The sequence below is a fragment of the Anser anser genome (assembly GCF_964211835.1).
Source record: "Anser anser genome assembly, chromosome: 7".
Taxonomy (NCBI): Eukaryota; Metazoa; Chordata; class Aves; order Anseriformes; family Anatidae; genus Anser; species Anser anser.
This window is the reverse complement of record NC_139727.1, coordinates 15,909,798-15,935,766: the sequence shown is the minus strand read 5'-3', so window position 1 is coordinate 15,935,766 and position 25,969 is coordinate 15,909,798. Positions and strand designations below refer to the sequence as shown.

Here is a 25,969-nt window from a genome sequence, read left to right as displayed (position 1 = left end):
TCTCTGACCTAACAGATATAGATGTACCTAAAAATCAAGCCATGCAGGAATAGAGAAACATGGTTAAATGGGAAAACAAAATCAAGACCAGCAAATGTAATAGAACACTTCCTTTTTTTCCCCTGTTGTTTTCTATGTCAGGGTTATAAGATCCAGCTTCCTTGAAGTGTTCATTTTGCATCTGCTGCTCATTTAAAATGCATTCCAAAGTCTGATAATGGACCCTTATACAAAGAATATGCATAATCATTCAAGTTGAAGACAATTATCAGGAAGAGTGAAATTTGGTGTGGTTTGTGTCCTTGGTTGGCCTTCATTCAATTTTCACTTATTAAGTATTGGATATACCGCTAAGGGTTGAGAAAGTAAGTTCTGTATAACATTATCCAGTGCCTACAGCACAAAGAAACTTCTGGGAGCTTTGGTTTATTCCCAGTAACTGGGTATTTCAGGGAGTGTTGAGTGGGGGTTGGATGACCAGTGTGGCAGACAGATTGTACAAGAAATTTTGAGACACCATGGACTTCAGGTATGACAGTCTGTAAGAACTATATACCCAAACATAGATTTGGGGGACTAATTCTACTAGATGCTGATAATCTGACAAGTCTGTTGACCTTTAAAACATGCAAATTGTCCAAAAGACTCCTTGGCTTTTGCTCTGGTTGCCCTGAGAAAACTTGATGGAGGGGCTGCAGTTATCACATAAAGAAAACATAATTTAAAACAAGCAAACTGATATTAAGAAAAAAAATAGCAACTGCATCTCACAACTATATGCTAGAATCATGTCTAGGATATCTCTAACTTGATGGGTACTGTATGATTTTCTTCTAAAAAATGTAAAGTCCAATTCCATTAATGTCATCGGCTGTCAAAGCCAAGTTCTGAAGAAACTTCGGGTCTTGTTCCACACTTTCTCAATTATTTGAACACATCAAGGACACACTCTTGTATGCAACTCTGAAGCATTTATTTAAGTTCAGGTGAGATGAAGGGAAGTACATTACTAAACAGTCAGGCGTTTGTTTATTTTTTCCATTTATATGCATTTAAAATGTCCTTTAAAACTGATATTAACATTTTTCTTTCCCATAGAGAATAACTTTGGATCAAAAAAATAAAAAATATCAACTTTAATCAAGAAAAACTTATAAAATAGAATTTTAAGGCTCAAAGTGAACATCTATGTATTGGAAATAGTAAGGCAATTAACAGTGAATCACTTCTTCAATATTTAATAACTAAAGTGTTTCATTAGATCTTGCTAATCATTTTGTACGAAGACATTTTCCAGAAACTAATGCTTTTTTACCATTGTAGCAGTAAGAACGTGGTTCTTATAGGAATTCTCATTCCAGATTTATTTCTTTGCAGTATCTATCATTACTGTAAACAGTTGGAATTGGCAATTGTTTACATGTTAAATAAAAGACTGCAGACTTGGCTTTTTGTATTCTGAAGTGTGCTCTCCTCTTCTCATGTTAGTGTACGTGAGGCATTCAGAAGGTATGCTCCACCTTCCATATGGAAGCAAATGATCTCAATCCAGGTGTTTTAAGGCAAGAAGTCTGTCAGTTCAATGCAGACTGCTCTATGATGCTGCTGAGGACAGGGTCTGTACCAAGGTGGACCAAAATTTTAAAGCCAAAATAATACTTTAGCCTTCTAGAATTACAACACAGAAATTGTGATTTCTGATATGGTTTGAAATATATGGTGCCTCTGGTCATATACAAAACCAGGACTAGAACAGATCAAGACATTAAATAAACCTACAAGATTCTGAATCAGAAAATGACCTGTTATTGAAAGTTTACAAAAATAAGCATTTCTATATCTTATTGATATAATGTTATGCTTCACATTGTGGTGTTTTACTGGATTTGTGGAAGATGATAGCTAACTATGACTTCAGTAAAGGCTCTAACATTGATTCTTGTTGTTGTAGTAGCCTGCCCTGAATAAGAGAATTAAATACCATGTTAGCGTGAAGTGTGAAATCAGCTATTCAATTGAACAAAACAATGAAAAGACAAGCTGTTCAGGAAGAGAGCACAACTATGTAGTCTCTAGTGCGTCTTGACACAGTATGATACCTTCATGGCACATGAACTCAAACATCAAGTTTTGTGAAAACTCAGTGTTGTCTCTTCTGCTTACACAAGTGATTTTTCCCCTTGGCTTTTCCATCAGTCAACAAAAGCATCATTCGTGCATCTTCTTTGTGATGAGCACATCAGTATTACTAATTAACAGCATTTACATCCATTCACATAAGCTTCCTTTACACACTTATTTTATGGGCTCAGTATATGCAGAAGAGAAATGTGTTGTAGCAGTTAATGAGCAAAAATTAATGACTACAGACCATTTGGGACCAGATACTGATTTTGTTTGTGTCAGATGCACTGAAAGTAATTCTACTGACTTATGCATTACATGGGGAGGTATGGTAGATAAAGTTTTGATCTTTTTGTTAGTAAATACCGTCATGAAGATAACGTTATAGTTCAGCTGACAGATTCTGGTCACCCACTCTCTGTAGCCTATTTCTCAATGGGACTTCTGGGGCCTCTTGTTGAATGACTAAGGATTAATCCTTCTTATACAGATTTTTGGGAAAAGTCTTTCAGTAGTAGCTTTTTGTCTTTCCCACCTCCAAAAACAAATGTGTGTGCATTTTAAAAAATTGTGTACCATTTAACTTCCAGCTTGTCTGTTCAGGTTATAATGATGTAAGGCAGGAGATATTTCAATGAAATCATTGAAAAAATCTCTCTGTGCACATTGTCCTTTGATTTGTACCAAGTTCTTGGGCATGTTGTCTGATGTTATAAAATGTGAGAATCACTGCTAACATCAGTAATATTAACAAGTATGATTCTAGCACTGGTAGCCAGGTATTTGCTAGTAATAAGTACTACTATTCCTTTCTTTTATACTGTGTAAAGAAATCAGGTATCAAGACTAGTGGAATATATCACAGTGAAAAAGGAGAAGCTCGTGCTTCTTAGTTTCTACTCAGTCAGTAACTTAATCTATACAGGATATTCAGACAGGCAGTGGAAAGTAAAAGAATTTAGGAAGTATAGGATGATTTAGGTTGGAAGGAACCACAGGAAGTCATCTGGTCCAACCCCTTACTTAAAGCCAGGCAAGGGGGCCACAGTGGAGTGCTAGACAGGAAAACAGCTCAACTGAGCCTATACTAGGTGGAAAGCCTGATGAACAATATCCGGTTTTGAATACTTTGGATCAAAATTCACTTTTCAGTTCTGTCATGAAGTAATGGGAAGACCAGGGCTGTAGATGGTGGTTGAACATTACCTTTTGTGTCTTAATTTCCTCTCTTCCCACTTCCCAACAGCACTGGATTAAGTAAGCAAAAACTAAAAACTTCCCTTGTATTATTTTCTCAAGAGAAGTTACTGACATGGGAAACTTTAAATTTTGGGTTGCCCAAATTTGACTCACTCTAGGTTTAGCTTTCGAATCCCTAAGCCATCCTAGAAACAAACGGATTGGAGGAACAATGGGTTCTCTATCCTGGAGACCCACAATTTGTCTTAAATTGGGCATCCCATAACTGATGTCACTTTAATCAGTGTATCACTTTTAATAGCTAGTAGTTTTATTTTGTTTGCCAGGGAGGAGATGCAACATCAGCAACAACTGGCATTTCTGCTTTCCCACTGAAGTCACTGTACCTTGTTTTGTCGTTCAGGATAGGAGTATATCTTAGCTTCCTGGTCTGCTCAGTCTGGGCTGAATCACTTGAGATTTCTAGCAAAGGCACTGAAGTTGTAATGGTGGTTTTGTGATATGGTCTCCACTCAGACAGGAAGTGGAACACTACTATAAACTCACTTCCCCTGAACCCTTAGGGGGCCAACAGTTAGTGACATCAAAAGCTGTTTTTGTAGGAAACCAAGGGGTGAGAGGCTTTCTCTTTCTCAGTCTCTGGCTACTTCTAGTGTTGGTTTGCTCTCAAGATAACTCCCCTTTTTTTTCTTTGCATTTGCAATTTTTAAGTTACAATAAGTATTGAAAAAAATCCAAATGAGATCTAAAATGATAGTATCTGTTAATTTTTCATCTCTGAGACTTTGATCAGGACTTTGTTGTATACACTTCAGCCATGTTGAAAGCAGGAAGCAAGAACTGCTTGAAAACAATGTCTAAAGAAGAGAGATAGCAATAACATAAAGGTGCAAGAAACCATCTTAGATATTCCCAGATTCTAAGTGCTGTACAACTGTATAGATGCTAAATGAATTTAAATCAGTTGTTGTGTTCTTAGCACCTTCTGTTGCACCTTCATTAAATTGCCTTATTTGCTATTATTAGATACAGTAGGGCTTTTTAGCTCTTTGTACATAACTGTTGCTTGAATTCATAACTTTTTGTGTATTAACGGAATTTTCTCTGTCTTAATAGTAGACACCACGCTTGTGATTGTTTCCTAAATGATGGTGAAATCATTTAATTCTATTGGATCATAATTCCTTTCCAGTTAGTTAAAAAGCAAGCTAGCTGGTAGATACTTTTCTTTCAGTCACATTAAAAATGAGGAGAAAGAGATTGATATTTGCAAACCCTGAAGATAAAAGTTTGATATAATCTGTGTTTAAAGGCAGAGAATCACTATCAATGTAAAGAAAAAATATGAAGCACATCTGGAAAATACTTTCAGCTATGAGTTCTACAGAACATGCTTCAGACTACAGGAAGTTTAGTTTCCTATGTTAGAGTCCTAGGCACGTGTCCTGTACCTTACTTTATGAATCATTACACCATGAGTACACAGTTCATGGAGTACACACACACACAAATATAAATATATAGGGTACGCAGCTGTACCTACATGAAATGCTCTACTTATCTAGTCTTGAGTCCAACAATTCTAAAATTATCTGGCATAATCATATATAAAAATGAGTTACATCTTTTCCCTTTTACTTGTGCTTTGTGATTTTTTGGCATTTTTTTAGAATTACATTCAAAGTCATGTTGTTTACCCTCATTCTGGATTGTTGTTACTGTAGTGTTGATATTTTCACTGGTAGTTTTCCAGCTAAACATCATCAATCCTTAACATGGCTTGCTACAACACAGTAGCTTTAATTCAAGCAGAAGTGGTATTGGCTTTTAAGTGCTGAAAACTATGTTTACTATGTAATTCTTAGCAAACTACACAGTACTGAATTTATTGCACAACACTCCATACCACAATTATCCTGCAGTAAAATACTATGCAAAAGTCTTGTATATGTTACTTGCAAAATTCGCAGCAGCAGTACACTTAATTACAAACAGGTTGCTTGTAAACCTTGGCATCTTGACTTGTACCTCTTTATTTTTTTTTCACAGTTGTTCTAGTATTTCTGCAGGTGTAACTGGAACCATTGTTTGCTTATATCTTTCAAAGTTCTTCACTTTCCACCACCTTTTGAGTTGAGGATGAAAACAACATAGGGCTTTCAGTAGTTGGAAAGGCAGAAAAAATCTCGAGTCCTTGACCAGTAAGGTTTGCATACCGACCACCACCAGCTCGAAGCTTTATTGGCTGTGCAATTTGATGGTGCCACTGAGCTGAAGCAACAAAAACAGAATAGACCACGTAAACATCTAATTAAGTTAAAAATGAAACAACAGAAGCCAATGTACACAAATGAAAAGTTGTTTCCAACATCCTTGAAGAGAGCACAGCATTTTGTTTCCTGTTTTAGGGTCTGTTCCTTCAAATATTATCATCCATATAATTTATGAGATGAGTGTTTTTATTGCAGTATTGATGGAATTCCATCCCTGTACAATTCAATGGCAACACTTACATGGATTTCAGTAAGTCCAAAATTTAATCATTTAATCTTCGGAGCCTTCTCCAAAGCTCTTGCAATTAACAGAAAAGACATACTGTAGTGTTAACAGAGATGAACAAATGGAACATAACTCTGATTTTGTACTATTCCACCCTCTGGAGGGCTTTTTTTTCCCTCCTTTTTTCTTTTTCTTTTTTTTTTTTTAAATAAGTGATTATGGTTTTGATTTTTCTATACTATTTACAATTAGTAATGTTTCTGAGTTTTTTTATAATATACTGAATGAAATGTAATTATATTAACACTTATAGAATCCAAAGTTAACTATTTAATAATTTAGAAGTAAGATGCAACATGTTCCCATATAAAAAAGTACTATTACAATTTTGTGAGAACATTTGGCTATTACATGATAATTAACGGCTATAATTCTTAAAATATTTTACAAAGGGGAAATGAGTAGTATCTTAACCTTTATTTATCCATACAAAACCTCCAGGTCTGCATTCAAAATTGACAGGTATAGAATCACAGAATGGTTTGGGTTGGGAGGGACCTTTAAAGCTCTTCTAATTCCAACCCCACTAGTAATTAAAACAAAAAAGTACAAGTTCAGGCTACGATAGTCTGAGAATAGTTTAGTGTGGGAGACATATAATCTGCATATTAAGCATTGATAGGAAATGTTTATTATCTTTTCATGCTGAATATTGACCCTGTCTTACTGGAAATTTTTGAAAAAGAGCCTCTTTTTTTTTTTTTTTTATTTCTTTTTTTTACCACCCCCAACATGTTTACATTTGAGCCATGCTCTCATTACTGTAGTTTTTTCTTTACGTATGGAATCACAAATTTAAGACCAAACTTTCACTCCCCACTCATTTGAAATTGCACAAAGAAAAGTGGTTTCTGTTACTCCCTTTGGTGTACAAGACTTGCAGACTCTTTAGAAAATAAGTATTGAATCAGGAAACATTTCTTATTTCCCTTCATTTTCTGGCTTGTAGCTTGCATCCTTCGTATGAAAATTTAATGTCCGTCTTGCCACATTTAGACACCTAAGGAATTATTTCTCATTTTGTGTATTCTGGTTTGAATCAGCCTCTCACCAGCCCTGTCTTGAACATTACATTTCTGTTGTCTATATCACCACAAGGTGGCAGAAAACTGACAGAGATGTGTGGGTGACTTGTGGTTATCCCTGATATTAAGTGTTTTTTGTTGTTGTTGTTGTTTAAGTGAGAAATACAAGGTTGAAAACTAATTTTTCCCTTTCAGGGTATGGATATAACCCCATAGTTTGTGCCATGGTTTTTTAATTATTTTTATTTTTTTTAATTATTGCTTAAGTAATCAAAGTATTCTCTCTTTTTTGGGGGGTCTAGATAAATTGCCTTAACTATTACATACATGCTGCATAGATAAAGAGAAATTAAATGACATGCCATAGTTCTTGAACTAAGCTTGGGCCTTCTGAGTCCTGAACCAACACATTATCCTCTCAGTTAGCTTGCATTAGATAGGCAGAGTTTGCATCACACGTGTTGCCTGGAAGAAGGGGTCTATTTTCTGGTGTGCAATGTATTGTTCCATCTCAGGTCAGTGCTGTAGCACTGCTGTGTGTGTGTCAGAGGGAACGGAGTTAAGGTTCAATATGAATACGTATTCATTGTATGTTTACATGTTTAGGGAGGTGGAAAGCGGAAAACAGGAGTGGAGAATACTGTGCAAAACTCCTCTATTTTTTTCTCTTTACCCAACTCTAAACTGATGTGGGAGAGCTAATCTAGTTGTTAAACGGTATCATTCTGCCTCCTCCTGGTGGCCACATTAAAATGAAATCATGTGGTGACTCTGTAATGTCTTATCCATTGCAAAACTGGCAGTTTAAGAACTAAGAATTGGATGAGGGCTGGGACCTGTCAAAGAAAATACTGGTTTGTTTTACTGACTAGTCGATACCTACCGTATATGTCAAGTCTAGCAGTACAAGAGACAATACCAGCTTCATTTTTTGCAGACAAGGTATACCAGCCCGCATCGGCTTTCTTGGCAGGCTGAATCAGAAGGCAGACATACCCGGTTGTATCTTGGTGCATGCTGGGAAAAGAAGTGTTTTCGAGTTAGAATTTCTCAAGAGCACGTCAACTTTGAGATTTTACAGTATGTACGTTCACTATGAAACAAATACACCATAACTTCTATTCTCAAAGAGGTAGCAGACCAAGACCTTTATACTCAATAGGCTTCCTTTCAGTATGGCCCCAGCCAATGATCTGAGTTGCTGAAATCTATTCTTGATCCTCTCAGCTGTGCAAAGCCATGGCGTGACACTGTAAGCTGAACTTTTGTTCTGTATGTGTTAATATTGCAATTGCTTACCGAAGTCCAATGTACTAAACCTGTGCAAAGCTGCTGCAGGGTGTTTTGTCCTGGTTCAGAAGCTGGAAGAATAATATTTGTACAAACTTGTGGTATTTTTCACAACAGTAATCAGAGCCAGTCAGAAGCTTTCTCATGGCACCCATTTGTTTCAGGCATGAGAAAAATGCCTGAGTGGCAAAATCATGAAGATTCATTTGGACAACATTGTAAATGAAACCTGTTTCATTGTTCCCTCCTCTTCCTTTGCTTTTCAGCAATCCAAGGCTTTCTGGCCACAAGTCGCAGGAAAAACTATTCAGTAGTTTATCAGAGAACTGAGGCTCCTCTGTTCTCTAGGCTGTAGCTGGTTGTTTTTATCAACCCAAGCGTTTCCCTCACTAAAAAGAAACAAGTGGGAGATGAGCACATCAGAATACTTGGAGTTGCAGGATGTTCTGAAAATTGACATTTTGCTTCCACACGAACTGGAATGAAACATCAAACCACAAAATTTCAGGTCAAGAGGACATTTTGTGCTCCTAAATAAAAAAGGGAACATTCAGCCTTTGCTATCTGCAGTACGTAATTTGCCTTACGCTGGTGACACAGAAATGTAGAAGCTCATGCATGTCCATATCATGATACAGAAAACATCTCTTGGTCTCCTTCCCAGCAGGAAAATAATAGGTGAGATAGGGAAAAGCAAGGAAAATGCTCATTGCACAAATGGATCTGTGTGGAGCCAGTTGAAGACTTGGGTTTAGACATTCCTGCAAGGGGCAGGACTTTATTAAGTAAAGTTTCCATTCATAGCAAGTGCTGCTGCTGAGCCAGTTTTCTTTACAGGTAGGCTTCAGTGTATGCATGTGAAAATGGCGCTTTTTGAAGTTGATAGCAGAGAGCCAATGACTGCATCAGATCAATAGTTGGAGCCAAGTAAAGTAAAATATTAAAAATCAGATTTATATGAAGGTATAAACCTCAAAACAAAACACGCTTTTTTATTAATCAGAGTCACATACACTATTTCATCAGTTTTTCTTTTTCAAAAAATAAAAAATAGTGTTGTATTTGAATGGAAGAGCTGAATCCAATAAATGTTGCATTTTATAAGCAAAGTATTTGCCTGTGCTTGTGACCAAACTTTATCTGCCTCTATATCTGATGTGCTAAGCTCTCTGTTATCCCATGCTCTGTGGCATTCAGAATCATCTTCTAACTGTTCTGAGTTTGAACTGTTTGAATTCATCTTTAGTTAGAGCTAAACGGTGGGGAAAAAAATGTTTAAAGAGAGAACAAGCTGCTAAAACACACGAAAAATACCATAACGGTATCTTTGATTACAAGATGTTTATCAGGCATGTGACCTGAAAGGTTTATTTCTGTTCTCTGAAGCAGTGGCATGTTATGTTCCATGCCTTTATTCTGAACCGCTCTTGTTCACCTGACAGTGAAGCCAGCATTTTAAAACTTTATGCAGAAGAAATAAATAGTTTTAAGAACACCACCTGTATTAATTGCACAGCTTTTCAGTGAAACAATTGGTCCAGCTGCAAGAAATTCCTAGTATGGATATGACGGTACAGTACCTCATCCTCTCTCTGTTTGATGGGATGGTTTCATTATCCTTCTTCCAGTAAAATACAGGGGGTGGCATTCCCACAACCCTGCACTCTAATCTGACCGGGTACCCTTCTGGAACACCACAGTTCTGAAGCTTCTCCAAAAACATGGGCGCTTTTTTTACTTCCTTTGCTGGAAAAAGAAGAAGAAGGATTGAATACCAGCTATTTTTTTCTTTGTTTGTCATTGAACAATAGGGAAGAATGCAAACAAAAATGATTCTTGTGATATCAAAATAGGTTGTAAATTTTTTATGAGATATTGGAAGGAAAGTGAAATGCCGTGATGCAGCCCCTATAAGAGAACATATAGCAAATAGTATGTATTGAAGAATGCATGCATATATGTATGCATGGGTGTAAACCTACTACCATAGCAGGAAATTAATGCCAGATCAGTGGATTTCAACAGCTTGCATCTTGCAGGACTTTAATAAAGAACAGTATTCATATTTGTATTTATTTTGTTCAAAAATACTTTTTTTTAAATCAATTAAATTGGAACTGGCATCTAGGAGACCTCAGCATATTTTATGAATTCAAACCCTACGAATTCCAGGGAGAGAATTAAGGATATAATTTTGCCAAGACAAGAGAAATAGCGTGATGATGATTCAGAATTCTTAAAGGCCTCTGCTAGTAACAGGACTGCACCTCTCAGCTGAGCACCGGGTCCATTTCTCTCCATCAAATGAGTGTTATAGCCATTGAACTATAACTGCTATCAGTGAATTAACTACTTATACCTGTCTGTAGGAAAACTAAGTGAGATATTTCTGGAGAAATGCATGTAAATAACTACAGCACTCTGACTAGTTTTTGAATGATTCTTACCTACAACAGTCAGCTCCAGAGTAAATGAATTTTGTCCTGCTCTATTAGTGGCAAGGCAAGTATAAGTTCCAGCATCATTTTGTGAGAGAGGATCAATGAGCAGAGAGTGAACTCCAGTCTCTCTGACCAGCATCTTGTGGGTGCCATCTGGTAATACAGGTTTGCCGTTCAGAAGCCATGTCAAGTCTGGCGTTGGTAACCCACTCACCTAACAGAGAGTGAAACAGCCAGAGGCAAATGTCAAACTGACAACTGGATTTTAGTAAATTCATAGGTAAGCCTTTCTTCAGATATCATCTGAATAATGTCAGCTTCTGGGTTGTTTATTTTACTGATTAGTTCTAAAAATGATCAAAACAGAAAACAAATACCAAGAGAAACAAATATATGAAATGCTTACATTTTTCTTAGTCAGAAAGGACAAAGCTTGATTACATAATTAGATTCACAGAAGGCTTCTAATAATCTGCCTTTTTTTTTTGTGATGATTATAAATCAAAACTACTCAGTTTAACAGACATTTAAAAAAGCGTTCTATACAAATGACTTTGTATTTCAGAAATTTTGATGAAGAATTATATAGTTCTTTGTAGCTTTTACACTTATATGCTTTATCACAAGATACATATTTTATAGAAAGGTTATTAGACTATTATACTCTTAAAGATCTTTCCAGTAGATAGAAGTACTTACTCATCTCCAAAATATTCCTTTCCAAACACTATTCTACAAACCAGAGAAAGAGGGAAGTGAAACTTGCCTTAACAAAGAGCTGCTTTCTTCCAGGTTTGCGTAATACCAGACATGCTCTAAGACTTCTCAAGCTCTGCTAGGACAGCAGAGCTAAGAATAGTCAAATTCTTTGGCATGCTCCCTAGCAAACTTTATGTTGTAAATTAAGTAGTAATCAATCTTACTCATCTTCAGGGAAGCATTTACATCTGCTCCAAAGCTTCTACTCTGTTCAGGGTAGGAGACATTCTGGAGCATCGAAGAGGTCAGTGTCAGCACTACCACCTTTCTGTCTGTACTACTGGGACATAGAACAGCTACCAAAATACATCAGAGAACGTCAGTTTCTTAATGCTGTTCAATAACTGGAAGCTCACTATGTGTGTGCTCTAATTTCTGACAACTCTGTATTTGGGATTTGAATCTATAAATTGGGATTCTTCAGCATGTGTGTGTGTTAGGGAAGCATAAAATGAGCTAGGCTCTATTCCTTCTTTTTAGGGAGTATTAATCTTCAGTAATTCAGTCCAATACAATGGAAATGCTAGTTTGAACAGAATAGAACATGCTAATTCTCTCATGATTTTGAGCTATTATGGATTAAGTTCAAGAATCTGATAGTACAGCAGGAAGACCTGTCATTCCCAGATGAACTTTTGGAGTTTGGACTGGTGAGGACATGGTGAATGTATTTAGTGATTTGAACAACCCCGTAAGTGAGCCTTCTATTTTTGGGGTTGTATTCTTTGTGTTCTTCGTGCCATACAGCATGTGTTGTACAGAAGTCCCCTGAATCCACTCAGAAAGAATGGCAATAAGCAATAATTTTTAAAAATGAAGCAATAAAACTTCAACAGAAAGTGTTCATGCAAGCAATAAAAACACGAAAACACCTACCAATACACAGATATGAATAGAGAGAAGAACAGAGGAAACTGTTAATACCTTACAATCCAATCTGCAAAGTCGCCCTTCGTGTGCTACCATATCACCTGGAGCCTGTAGAAAATAGGGCCTGAAAAAGCGTTCTTGAACTGCTTCTCTGTCTCCCTCTGGTACCCGGGATCGTGTTCTGCAAGACAAAAATTCCATATGTGTGTTTGGAAGCCAAATTATTTTATTTTTTTTAATGCTGAGTAAAGAATGAAATTGCAGAAAAGTAGGAACAGATAGTTTGAGCTAAATAAAAGGGTAGAAAGAAATCCACTGATTTACATTGTAATTTACATTGTAATTATTCTATGATTCTATGATTTAATTGTATATTTTCCATTTAGATTGTCAAATGAACTATATCAGGTAGTATCATTGGATTCCCAAGATGACCTTTATTTCTTTTTGCTTTTTTTTTTTTGGCTGAATTTTATCATGCTAATCCATTCCTTTCCTCTAACTCTACTAAAACAAGTGAAATAATACTTTACATTTAAACTTCCCTGCATCTAAAGATAACTTTCAAAAACATTACACTCTAGAATCGACTTGTTGGGAGGTATGTGCTGCTGTTATTTCCATTTAATGGTTGAGAACTGAAGTGGAGAGTATGCTGAAGTATAGCAGCCAGTTATTTTGAATACATTCAATAAGAAGCATAAGGAGGGTGTGAAGGGTTTTTTTTCCTTTTACCTGTGAGGTTGAATTGTTGATATTCGGCCCCGAACAGGGATACTCTGAACCATCAGGTGGCCTGAACAACTGACTCTTCCCTGCAGATCACAATGGAAACAGAATTAGTAGTTGGTTAATAGTTCATTTAACTGTAAAGTATAAATATTTAACATCTACAATGCACTAGGATTTGGTTTTGTTATGTAAGTGAACTAAGTGTAACTACTTTTTAGAAGCAATTTCTTTTAGTGTGTAGTGGAGTGCAGGTGAGGCAGGCGTTTCTTTGGGTGTCTAGAGCAGTGTTTCTCAAATTCTTCAAGGCTGTGTCAATGCTTTTTGCAGCAGCGCTATATAAACCGGCTTAGTGTCTGTCCTTGCTTGTTCATTCCTGCTACTGTGTCTCCACAGGTATTGTCTGCTGCTGTATTTGTATTAGCATAGTTGTTGTTTGTGCTACCACATGGAAACTGAGTATTTGGCTGAAGTATAATTCAGAAAAAAAGTGAAAATTTCAGCTGGAAAACTTGCCTGATCTAGTTGACTGTATAACTAAATAAACAGCTAAGCTAGCACATAGAGTGAAGAGGAGTGACTAGGGGACAAGACTACTTGCAGATGCACATTTTTTGCAGGCTAGATAAAGAATAATTGTGTTTGTTAATGCTTTCAAATTTGATGTACCTATTGGTTTCCCTTTGCTCTATTCTTCCTGCCTGAAATATGATGTCTGCCTTGTCATTATATCTCAAAAGATAGCTGTCTACAACAGGCAGGGTTTCAGAAAATCGGGCAGGGGTTACTCATGTGAAAAGAATATCCTTAATGATTGTGACTGAGATGAGTAAGAACAGGGGAGTAATTTCACCATTCTGCACTATATTTCCCTCTCCCATCCTCTGAAGCATCTGATCTTTGATACGGTCACCACTCAAGGTTGGACTAGGTGGCCTGATCTTTGTTACTATTGACACATATTATACAGAGACAAAAAAAAAAAGCTTTTTTTTTTTATAGAGGAAAATAAAACGCCTTACTTGTGGGTTTGCAGCCATAATGGTATAGTTTCCATCATCATCATTAGTAGAAGTTTCAATATGTAAAGAACATGTTCCATCTCCCTCTCTGCTCATTTTGAAACGTGAGTTTTTCTTTGAAATCTGCTTGCCATCCTTGAACCAATATACCTGATCAGAAAGAAGAAGTGACTTACTCTTGCTCTGTAATCAAATAGCAACTATAAAAATGTAGGTAAGAACACAACAGAAGTTAACAAGTTGCTTGTATAAATTTTAGAATACCATAAAATTTACAGATGGTTTACAAAGTGAAATTGAATGATTCCAGGCTGAGCTGAGAAAACAATATGTCTCCTTTGCACAGCTGAAATTGTCAGGTTCTGTTTTCTTGGCTGTAGAAATTTATTGGTTATCTCAGACCAACTCTCATCTTTCTGAGAAGTTAATTTTGTTTTGTTTTGTTAGGACTTTCTGTTTTTCTTAGTCAGGTGGTTGTGATGCAGTCCATACAGTACAGCAAGGCCTGATAACATCCTCAATAGCAAGTATTGTTACTTGCGCAAGTTGGGGGAAATAATTTGTTTTAAAGCTCTCTCCACAGAATTATGTTCTTCAGAATGTGACTTGCCATAGGGCTGTATAGGAAATAGCAGGTAGTTCATTTTTATTCCTCCGCAGCTAACAGTGAGAATGACCTACCTTGGGAACAGGTATTCCAACAATTTTGCAAGTGAATGTGATAGGAGATCCTTCCATTACCCGGAAATGCTTGAGTCTCTTATCAAAGATGGGTGCTATGTATTTGCCTGTAGGGATTTCCTCATGTTGCACTTCATCATCTGATTCATCCACCGGGGTGCGTTCAAGGCGAAATTCTATTTCGTTCATCAGCCTCTGCTCAAAGCTTGAAATCCTGTATTCCTGCAGAGTGAGAGAGGCACGACTCAGAGCTAGATGAGTCATGTTCTATGGTATTTGCAGTCATTTGCACTTTTAGACTAATGCTAAAATGAGTGAAAATAAAAAAACCTATGCAAACTAGGACTTACTGAAACAGTCTGAATTTGGTCTGCAGGAACAGATTCTCACTGCATATGAAGTTTGCACAATTTTACTAATGAAACTGAATGCCTTGAAAGGCAGCAAAAAAAAATATCAAAAAAGTGAAACACAAGCGCATTAAAACCCTTAGAAGATTTAATAGATGGAAAACTATTATATCCCTGCATAAACGACCATTTCCATATAACATGATGTTATTAGGAGCCTCCTCCATAATGCCCTAATGTCAGGTAGAAGCGTCTCATTACTTAGCTGAGCACTGTTCTGCATGAAGATGCCTTTTGTCAAGACCAAGAAACATTTGACCAGATGTTTCCTGCTGTAACATGTGAAACTTCATGCCAACAGCCAGCTTCAGGTTTTGACACCAAACCTGTATTTATCCTGTGCATGCTAAAGCAATACAGATACACCTGAATAGCTGCAGGAATATCTTACTCAAGTAATTAAAAATTACTTGTGGAGAAGTTACTACCATGTGTAGGCCTTTAGCAATAACCACATTCTTTTTTTTAGACCTGGTTTTGTGCAGTTTGTGAGTCCAGAGCTTGCATTCTGGCTTCTATTGTCTGACCACTGACATTTCTGAGAGCAGGCTTCTGTTTTCTTCTATTCCCACAGCAAGCACAGATTTTCAGAATCTCACATTATGCTGTCAGATATTGCTGTTATGATGGTGGTTTTTTTTTCTTTGTTAAAGAATTGATTAAAGAATCATCAAAAATTCCAAATTATGAGAAGTATATCCCTGATTATTTAGCCACTCCATCATACTTGTGATTGTGCTTTTGACCAATAGTTCCCAAGTATTAAGAAGCAAAAGTAGAGAAACATCACAAAATGTTAGCTAAAGATGTCTTTGAATTCTTCAGGAGTCCGTGGAGACAGAAGTGCCCAAAGGTTGAGAGGTTGCAGGGGAGTTCTGAGGAGATGGGGTCTAGGGCTCAGCATGAGAAATGGAAAGGATTAACATGACAGCCACAAAGCCTAAGTAAAAAAGTTGAAAAATGCTGCGGTGGAATAAATGCTCTAATAATATCCATCTTTGGTATTGTAATGGTAGATGTTGTTTAACACTCTCAATCTAAAATCTTTTTTTTGGGGGGGGATTGTTGTAAGGTCTGCTCTACTAATGTTAGCTATGGTAGGAAAAGACAGATAGTTCAGGGTAGGGAAGAAAGTACTTTATGAAAGAACTGTTTTTGCTGGAAACTGAGCCCTCCTTCCACTCATCCCAGTTTCTCTGATGCTGCAGGGCTGTTCCTTCCACACAGCTTTGGAGCACTGCCTGTAATTGCCGTGTAACAGCGTTCACAGGGAGCTCCGGTTGCTGGATCCCACCTTCAAGATACCTTCCTTGCCCATAACACTCTCTCTCCACTCTGACAGGGGACAGGCTGTCGCTGATACTCTCTTCAAATATACCACTGCGAGTACAGCTTTGCTAAGAGGGAACTTTAGAGCTTGCACATCTCTAGAAGTGTGCAAGACATGCACCAAAGGGGGAGAGTCGGCCACTAGATGGAACCGTCCACTTTCCTTGTCGGCTTTTGTTCGCTCTGGGGGCTGGCCAGCAGCTGATGATCAGCAAGCAGCCTTATAAAGTTTCATCCTGTTGAGCTTTTTTTGTTTCTCACAGCATGTCTCAGCAAATCACTTTAATAGATCAAATTCTGATATCAGTTAAGCCAGTGTAAAACCGGAGATTCTCTGATTTCTAACCAACCAGTGCTTGTAGTGGTTACACTGGTTATAGTGTCCTAAGGGGAAAGTTAAGCAATCAGTCTTTTAGCCTTGATGTTGAGAAAAGTTGTGTGTGTTTTTAGGAAGAATCAAGTAAAAATCTGGGAGTATCTGCTTTAAGAAATATCCCTGTCACCAAAAGGTACTGCAGTCATATTTTGTTTCTAGAATCTGCCATAAATTAAGGAATTCAAACATAAATGATTTGTGGTGACCGATGTACTGAAGAACATATTTGTAGTTTGGTTGTTCTTCCACTTCTTTGAAAGCTTTTAATAGATTCCTTCTTGTTGTTTTAGATAGTTCTTGACAGCAGAAAGCAAAATCTGTGGCAAAAAATTGCACCTGCTCAGAAAGGATTATCTCGAATCTCTGAGTTTTCCAATAGGACCTGACTATACTATATATAATTCACCTTAGAATTAAATTATTTTCAGTGATTTCACATATTGTGTGGCCTTTGGAAATGTGGAGGCTAATTAAGGACTAATTAAGCTAGGGGTAATCTCTTCCTCTCCCTTCCTTTCATTCATTTAATGAATCGTAATGTAATAAAAGGTCAGGACAGTATAGCAAATATGGTACAGATTCTCATTTCTGCCTGCCTAAACATGTTACTGCTTTTTGTGTAAGGAACTTCTCAAAAATAATGTAATTATTTTTGTATATTGGTCCTATAACAGCATATTATAAAGTTAAATACACTGCTTTGCATGTATGTTTCTCATTTGTCATATCTGAGCACTTTTTAGCAGTTATTCCCTTTGTGAAGATAAGCCATTTTTCAAGTGTTTACAGGGCAACAGAGCTGATGGAAAGAGTAGGTGAGGTGACCCACAACTTCATTACCTCAAAAACTAGATACAGTAAATCCATGACAGCTTTATACTCCAGAAGGGCAACTCTGAACTCAGATGAGAATAAAATGAATGCAATAGTCTAGAAGATGACTAAAAAAGCAGTAGTCTAGAAGACTAAAAAGTGGAAGAGGGCTTTTGCAAAAATCAGTTCCTTTTAGTTGTTAAGTACAACCTAATTAAGAACAAAGGTAGAAAAAGCAAAGGGCCTGTCTTCTCTCACATAGAAAACAAAGATGCAAAATCAAGAAGAGAGCAGATCAGTTATTTACTGCCCTGTGAGCCTTACCAACAATTAACATCGTTATTTTATAGCAGTACACAAATCTGCCACTAGACCATCTTAGTTGTGTACAGTTGTGTACAGCTGGATTGAGCTTAATACGTGTTAGAAAATATTGAAGTTAGGTTTCCCATAGCCTAGAAGTGTTGCCTGTGTGTTGTGTTTATACTTTAATCTTAGCCCTTTAAATGTGATTAGTGTGCATATATATGTTTAAGTTTACACACAAATCAGCAAAACTAAATTAACATTGTTATAAAAATTGTTATAAAAATTCTAACACCAACTTTCATAGATTGAAGGTGTTATACCACACTTCTTATGAAAAACAGAAATCTCTGAAATAAGGGGAAATACATAGTCATAGAATATAATCTTGGAGATTTTGCTTGGTTGGTAGATTTCTTTCTAGGCTTAGCAAGAACAGAAAATATTTGTTAATATGGCTTTCTGAAGAACTGTTTTTATCACGTAAGCCATAAAACTGTTTCTGAATGTAATTACATAAGTGGAGTAGGGCAAAGTGTTTGTGGTTGTGTTTCAGACAAGTATTTCGTAAAGTGTCACACAAAGAACAAGTCAATTTGATTGCTGGGTATGATGTTAAAACTAGGCTGGAGTTCAGCACACTGAGGAGACTAAGGCAAAGAGTACAAAGGTTCAAGCTCTGTTTCTGGGTAAAAACTGTAGGGGGCCAGCTGCATTTTGGCAACTTTTCTGGAACATGATATTTTTACAGACTAGAAGCCATGGAAATTACCACAATCATAAAGGTTAGAGGAACTTTAGTTGAGTGTTGATTCTCATATACCATATAAAAACATTATTCTGATCACCACTCATTGCCAACTCCAGACAAGTTTCCCAGTTTAATCCCAGTGTTGTAACTTCTACTAGATTGGCTATTTGGCAGAGTTATTCCAAATCCAGTTAGCAGTTTATCTAAGAAACTGACATATATTTCATCTCAGTGTCTATTTCTAAGCTGTAACACTCCTTGGCTTTAAAGTCTGATCTAGGCTACTCTGACTGAAGTCTTCTGTTTAGTTTGGGTTCTTTTCTCTCTACCCCCACACCACTCCTCCGGCAATCAGGATAAAAATACAACAGATCCAATGTGCATGCTTTTCTTGCTTTTCTTCATATATCATGTCCCATGCAGAGATAGCAGGGAAGTAACTTATTTCTTGCAAATGAATTATTTTGGGTCTCTTACATAGCATAAGGCCTGAATATCATGCTACCAATATGTAAATATCAAGCCCCTGAAGAGACTAGGAAGTCAGTTGTGGTACACAATAGATGATACTCAAAATACTATTCAGCTCAAAGTGACTGAGCAAGAGGAAAACAGAAGAGAAAAGAAATGAAGTTTGTATCTCTAACTCCCATAAACTTAGCTGGAGTGAATGGCTCAGGAGTGTATGCAACAGCATGAGGAGCTCAGGTTTCCTCTCCTAGGCGGTGAGTTCTGCAAGCCAGGATCCTTACCAGAAGAAAACTTATTTGTACTTTGTTGTTTAGATCTAGGTTTTGAGAAGACATCTGCAAGTGACGGTTCAATGATTCATTACTATGATTATTGAGAATTTATACCTATAAATACTAAGATCTTCTAACTTGTCTTGGATGGGTTCTTAAATCTCTTTCATTTCTAGTTCAGAGCAAACTTCCATGAGGACTCCTTGGGGTTTAATTCCCATCTGTAGTTCAAAATTATCTACATTTGCTGACTTCGGGATATGATATGAAGCTTGTCTTCGAGCAAGCTTTATGGAGTGGTTGAATTAAGTGTAATTATTGTGCTCTGGGGAATAGGCTTATTGATTCTTGGGACCTTTCTGAGGCTGACTTAGTACAGGAACTGCAAGAAGATGATTGTGTTTTATCACTGTTGAGGTATTAGTGATGATGTGGCCTGTGTGGTGAGTTGGGTTCTGCAGATGGCTCTACAGACCATGGTCTTTAATGTTCTAAAAGCTTTTGGACAAACCCTGCATTTCTTCTGCTCTCAAATTTATTGTACAGTATATACTAGCAAAAGTAAAGAATATTCATTTGAGGGCTGTGAATAATGGCATCATTTTCTAAACAGCTGTGGTTTTTCTCTTTGTCCTAAAAATAAGGCAGTGACCATGCTGCTATCTGGGTCTTCCATAAGACACAACCAATGAGCATTACCACATGCTATTCTTCACAGTAAATGACACAGATATATGGGCACAATTTATAATTCTTATTGAAAAAGGTCGTTAAACAGGCCTAGGTACTTCTTCCCTTCTTTTATTATTACATAGTTAATTGCTTTAATTTTGTTACTGCACAGGATTTTGAGGTTTAATTACCTCAATTTTCTGTTTGATATTATTTGTATAGCAAAGATTTAAGGGAATAATTCCTTTAGTTTCTAAGATTTGCCCGTAAAGCATAATTTTGTCTATTTATAGTCCCATTGATGTGAAGCCTGTTAATGTTTTCAACTAGAAATTTAGAATAATCACTTTGCATTACAAATTTATATATTTATTCCTTAGATTCTATGTCTGTCCTTTTCTTCCCACACTTACTTTTGCTTCTACGTGGCATATTCTGAATGAAAGTTATGAAGATATATTACTTGCAGGGAAGGTGAGAGGCCTGATGGACTGGATAGACAGACTTGGGGAAGTGGAAACGTGCTCTCTGTTCATCAAAGAGTGCAGTGACCTGGACATTCACTCAGCTTATGAGACTTGGATGCTGTGTCTCACAGGATTTCAAATTCAGTCTCCAAGAGGAAGCTCTAAGCTCCATTCTAATACAGCATTGTGGAGGTGGAGATGAGAGGGAAGTTCTGTCTTTGTTCTCTTTCTCTGAGTGTAAATAGTTAAACATCCACTAGAGCAAGGACAGGGACCTAGGTGTTTGTCCTAGTTCCTAGGCAGAAGAGTGGATTCTCCTTTTTTCTCAACCTGTCCCTACCTCTTTTCTCCAGCACAAAGTGGAAGAAAGAATTCTAACAGCTTCCTCAGACAACCATAATCATTAGAGCTGAAATGCTCTCTGAAAAAAAGTCCTGCTAAAGGAGGGCCTGTTCCATGCTGCCTCAAATTCTTATTTTTTATTCACTGAGCTGGAGAAGGCAAGAGAGGGACTCATGTCTCCTGGTCAGAGAGCCGTTCTGAAATGTGGAATTTCCAGATTTCTGTGCTGCTGCTAAAGAACAGTTAATGATCTGTGCAAGCTGGGACAGTACCAACCATTCACTGTACCTGCTGGCACGGAGTCATGTGGTCCTTCTGGGAGTTAAGAGTTGTACGTTGGACTGTCTTGAGGCTAAGGAAGGAAATGGGTTAAGTGTTCTCCCATATCTTGGGATTTGTCCTAACCTCTTCCTGCAATTGGATAAACCAACCCTCATTTAGTGTATCATCTCTTTGAAAGAACCGAGCAAATCTGACTTTAAGACATTTGGAATAACTGAACCACATTTTTTCCAGCACTTCCAGTGGTGATGAAATTTCACCTGGCAATCTAACATACTACCATCTGCATAAATGACAGGTATGGTATTATTTCTGGTAAAAATAACAGTTTGTTATTACATGTGCTTGATCAAAAGTGAAGCTAGAATCTTAGCAAAATTTTATCTGTATTTCTATCAAAACTGCATGATTATCATAGCTGTAGAAGACTGAAGGCTAATGTGTTCTGTTCTCTGCAACAGCAAAATCACCAACTGCATTCTGATTCTAGATTTCTGTATTGTTGGTGATGAATGATGTACTGGATGAAACAGGAGGAGTACATCTGGATTATTAGATACCATGCTGAGTGCATAATGCTGACACACAGGAAAATCTTGTAAGCTAAACACTTATCATATGGAAGTCAATGATAATAATAAATAGTACACCAGGATATAAGTCTATCATATTAATTACTGCACTTTATATAGTAATATTAATCAATACCAGTACTTTAAGGTATAGATTGTCATTTACAGCTTTTATTTTGGATGATCCCTACATGTTCTACAGATACTGTAAATGAGACCAAGTGCTGCAATTGAAATATGGGATAACAGTAAGGAAAATGCTATGGAACACATTTTATGAGAGGGAATTTTTGAAATAGTATGTAAAAAATGCAAGGAAGCCAACACTTCAGGATTCTTATTGGATGCTGTGCTCCATTCACTATGCAGTGATCTCATATAGAGGAGAGTTGCGTTTGTATTTATGAGAAAGTGAGTAAGAGGCTTTTTCCTCCCATTATAATAAACAATTTAATGCAAATGTGCAATATATAGGATGAATATGTCTCATTTTAAAATTTGTGTGAACTACAAGAAGAAAAAACAGGACAAAATCTGCAGGTGTGAATCCACCTCTACAACGTATGACTCTCATGACGTTGATTGTTTTATAAATGGCAAAGCTATAAGAATTCTGAAAAGTATTATGCATTGCCGAGTCTCTTTAAATAATGCTTCTTAAATAATTCACTGCTTTCACTGAGGAGAAAACTCAGACTTGAACGTTTTCAGTGTTTTAAGGATTTTGGAATCAAGATTTAGGTTTGGCGTCATACAAAATAGTAAATAAGTATATAAATAACTTTTGCTGTCAGCTGATAACTTTGACGCTGGTGGTGATCATTGTTTCTAAAGGGGTTATCATGCAGTCGAAAGACTGGTTGGTATTTCACAATAGCTCTCTAAATAGTTTGTCTTACTACCATAGCAAGTACAAATCGTAACACTTGTGATTCATCTGCAAAACATACTGCTTTGCCAGTTGTTTTACTCAAAAGTGCTGTGGCAGTATGATCTGTCAGAAGGAAGGGTCAAGAGCAAAATTTAAAAAACAGGTATTACACTGCAGTTGTCCACAGAGAGTAATTTATTCCAGAAATCCCATGGCTTTTTGCTTATCTTTGCATGTTCTATGTCAGAAGGGCCAACAAATGTGAAAAGTTCCCTTATTGATGACAGATCAGGATAAACCATTATTTGCTGTGTTAAGCATGAGCTGGCAGGATGATGATGGAGGGCTCCATGGTCAAGGTGAGAGCAGAATAATCGCCTGCAGGCAGAACAGCTATCTAGCAGTCCTTAGGGCACCTTACAAGGGTGGACGAACCTGTCTTACAGTGATTTTAACCTCAAAATATTTTTGATTCCTTCTTTAATTTTGTAAACACTGCCCAGACTCATGGATTTATTGATTCCAGTTAAGAATGAACTGGTATGTTTTAACTTCAGCTTTGTAAAAGGCTTGTTGTTTTCCTAAATTCTAATAATGACAGCCCTAAACTTAATGTCTGCCAGTAACAGCTACAAAAACTTCTTTGTTAAGTACTTTCCTAACAACTTCCTGACAATTCATATATATCAGGAGATTTGGAAAAACGTTTAATGCTAAAAAATGAAAAATGTATTTTAGTTCAATCAAAGTGAAAGCAGAAACCTTTTCGTTACAGTTTGATTACCTTTCTCCTTAGTTTGGGTTAGGAATGTACAGTGTCTGAATGTGTGTGTGTGCAGTGAGTTGAGCAGCTTGTAAAGTAAAAGATGAAATCCTGTGTGCAGGACGTTACATGAGAAGAAAAAAGTTTTGCATTCCTACCATTCTCTAATTGAGATTATCAGAAATGAAAATTGCTACACAGTCACAGAGCAAAACCTCTACAGCTGCATCCCCTTGGACTTCCTATTTAAAGCTCCAGTTTGCTATTCCAAAACAGTACTTACCACAAACGCTTACTCTGCAGAGTAGTGTAGCTGCTCAACCATGCAAACACTTTTTGTGCCACAAGTCATAACACATGACTTGTTCACAAGTGAAATTTATTTTAATGACACTTGTTTTTCTTACCTGCTGACTACTTTGTTGATTAATGTCCTCTCTGAAATGTAGTTTTCTTTCCAGGTCCTTTACAAGTGCAGCTTTATTTTCCCGAATAGAATCATCTGTTGCTAATGGCAGAGGCTTCAGATTTTTCTTTGTTAATCCCTGGGTTGAGCTATTAAAAGAAAATTCTCACACTAACATGCAGCAACCAGTACAGATATTTATATATACAGTCACCTTAGATATAATATGTTAAGCTTCAGTTGTCTGGATGAACTTATTATTTATTTATGTAGAAGCCAAAGCACAATACAGGATTTGTTTTTTTTGGTACTGTTTTTATGATGCATCCCATTCCCATTAATGCCATCAGGAATTAAAGATGCACATCTTAAAGAGAATAAGCATTATAATACTGTAATAAAATTCTAAGTTCCGTTTATACTTATCCTAGAATAATGATGTTGCAATGGATGCTGAAGAGATGTGCAAAGGTATTACTGTAGGTGTACAATTAGTGCATTTTATTGTATCAGGCAATAATTTAGAAAGTTAATGCAATTTCTTACTGATCTTTATCTTACAACTTCAGTGATTACTTATTCTTCCTATAATCCTTCATTTTTCTCACTCTTTTATGACACCTAACATCAACATCTCTCTTTGTTTATAGATTTAGTGTGTTTTATTTTAGCAGGTTTTGAGAATAGTTTTTAAATAATGTCAGGGGACTGCACAAGTGTGTTGCTGAAACACAACAGCCACACAATATTAGAGAGAGTGCAGTGTTCCAGTAGCTTTCCAGTAGTTGGGATCCTAATAACAGGGGTCTGGGTAAAAGGCATAACTGACTGTTGCTGTGCAAGATACCTGCCTTGTGATACCAGCAAGATACCAGCTCCAAGTCTCAGCACAATATGCTCTGGTTATGTGAGAACTCAGCTCACAGGGGAATGGTGAAATGTAAAAAACAGTATTTAACTGCCCTAGCTGGTAGGCATAGTGTAAGGATTTATTTGATAATACCTTCATAATGGTTTATTTGGTATGACAGTTAGAAAAAGTGAAGCACCTTGCGAACATTAAGTGTTATTAGTGCAAATTAATTGGGCATGAGCATTTGTGCACCAGCTCTGAATGGGAGGAAGGGTAGTGAATGTGCAGTTGCATTTGATTTGTGCTTTCTGGTGCAACTTTATGGAAGCAGGATGAAGGCTTGAGTTGGGTATAGTTAAAACCTTCACTGTGAATCTGCTTTATTTTATAAGGCCTGCCCATGATGCCAGGGCCTTGAAGTACCCCAGGCATGTGCCACAGGGTAGCTGTGATTACCTGCCTGTGCTGGGCAATCAGGAAGTCTGGGAGCAGAGGTGCAATTATGGATCAAAGGCAGGATTTCCCTGCCAGAGTGGTGAATGCTCTGTATGCAGGGACACTTTCTCTGTCACAGTTACAGGTCAGTGGATGTACTATCAGCAAGGTAAATAGGAGCTTGGGACCTACTGGTGGCTATCACTACTTTGAAGTGTACCATCGGTAAAAGGGGGAAATATTTCTTACTTTGTGCAGAATTTGGAGTTCTGCAGATAAAGAGTTTTATCAATCTACTGGTGCTAGCCATGCTAACACAAGTTTCAGTGTCTGCAAAAGGGATATTAATTTCAAGTCTTCTAGTGAAAAGGGAACTCATAAGGCCACAACCTTTCTAGTACATCATCGTCCTGATTTGCTTGTGTGGTGGTAGCCATTTTGTCACAGAAATCATTCTGGCTGTGAATTAAAATATTTCTGTGCAAGCCATTAACTCTCTTGAGATTTTCTAGGAGACTTTAAATACAGAAAGTATTGCAGCCAGAAAAATACCTTTCCACAAGTTATTTCTTCAATTTATCTGGCCTAAGAAATAACATATTATGAGGTACGATAGGTAAGAAAGTTTTTATAGCTCATATAGGCAGAAGGGCTTTTAGGCAAATAGTCCTTTATAGCTCATACAGGCAGATGGAGTGGCTTATCCTGCGAGCTCATGATGAAATCTCTTTTCTCCCACTAGAACAGTTCTGTGAATCTCTGACTGAGACCCCACATTCTTGTCTGTATCTGTTTGGAAACTCCCATTTCTCTATCCTGAATTTATCGTACCCTTAAGAGAGAAGATAAATAAAATGCATAACCTTAACCTTTATCTT

At 37.0% G+C, this 25,969-nt stretch overlaps 1 protein-coding gene and 1 long non-coding RNA gene across 3 annotated transcripts in view; one reads left to right on the top strand and one right to left on the bottom strand.

Annotated features, from left to right (window-relative positions):
* LOC310903007 overlaps positions 1–25,969 on the top strand; it is a 91,001-nt gene that overhangs the window by 16,767 nt on the left and 48,265 nt on the right. The gene's annotated exons all lie outside the window — the stretch shown is intronic.
* The window catches only part of MYPN (myopalladin), a 63,480-nt gene continuing 38,462 nt past the window's right edge, over positions 952–25,969 (bottom strand). For both annotated transcript variants that reach the window (XM_083845401.1, XM_083845402.1), the window contains exons 11-19: positions 23,805–23,952; positions 14,701–14,922; positions 14,020–14,169; positions 13,004–13,083; positions 12,323–12,449; positions 10,646–10,853; positions 9,779–9,944; positions 7,792–7,925; positions 952–5,595 (exon numbers count right to left, since the gene is read on the bottom strand). In XM_083845401.1, coding sequence (XP_083701527.1) covers positions 5,426–5,595; positions 7,792–7,925; positions 9,779–9,944; positions 10,646–10,853; positions 12,323–12,449; positions 13,004–13,083; positions 14,020–14,169; positions 14,701–14,922; positions 23,805–23,952 — 1,405 coding nt within the window. In that variant the 3' untranslated portion in view covers positions 952–5,425. The remainder of the gene's footprint in view (positions 5,596–7,791; positions 7,926–9,778; positions 9,945–10,645; positions 10,854–12,322; positions 12,450–13,003; positions 13,084–14,019; positions 14,170–14,700; positions 14,923–23,804; positions 23,953–25,969) is intronic.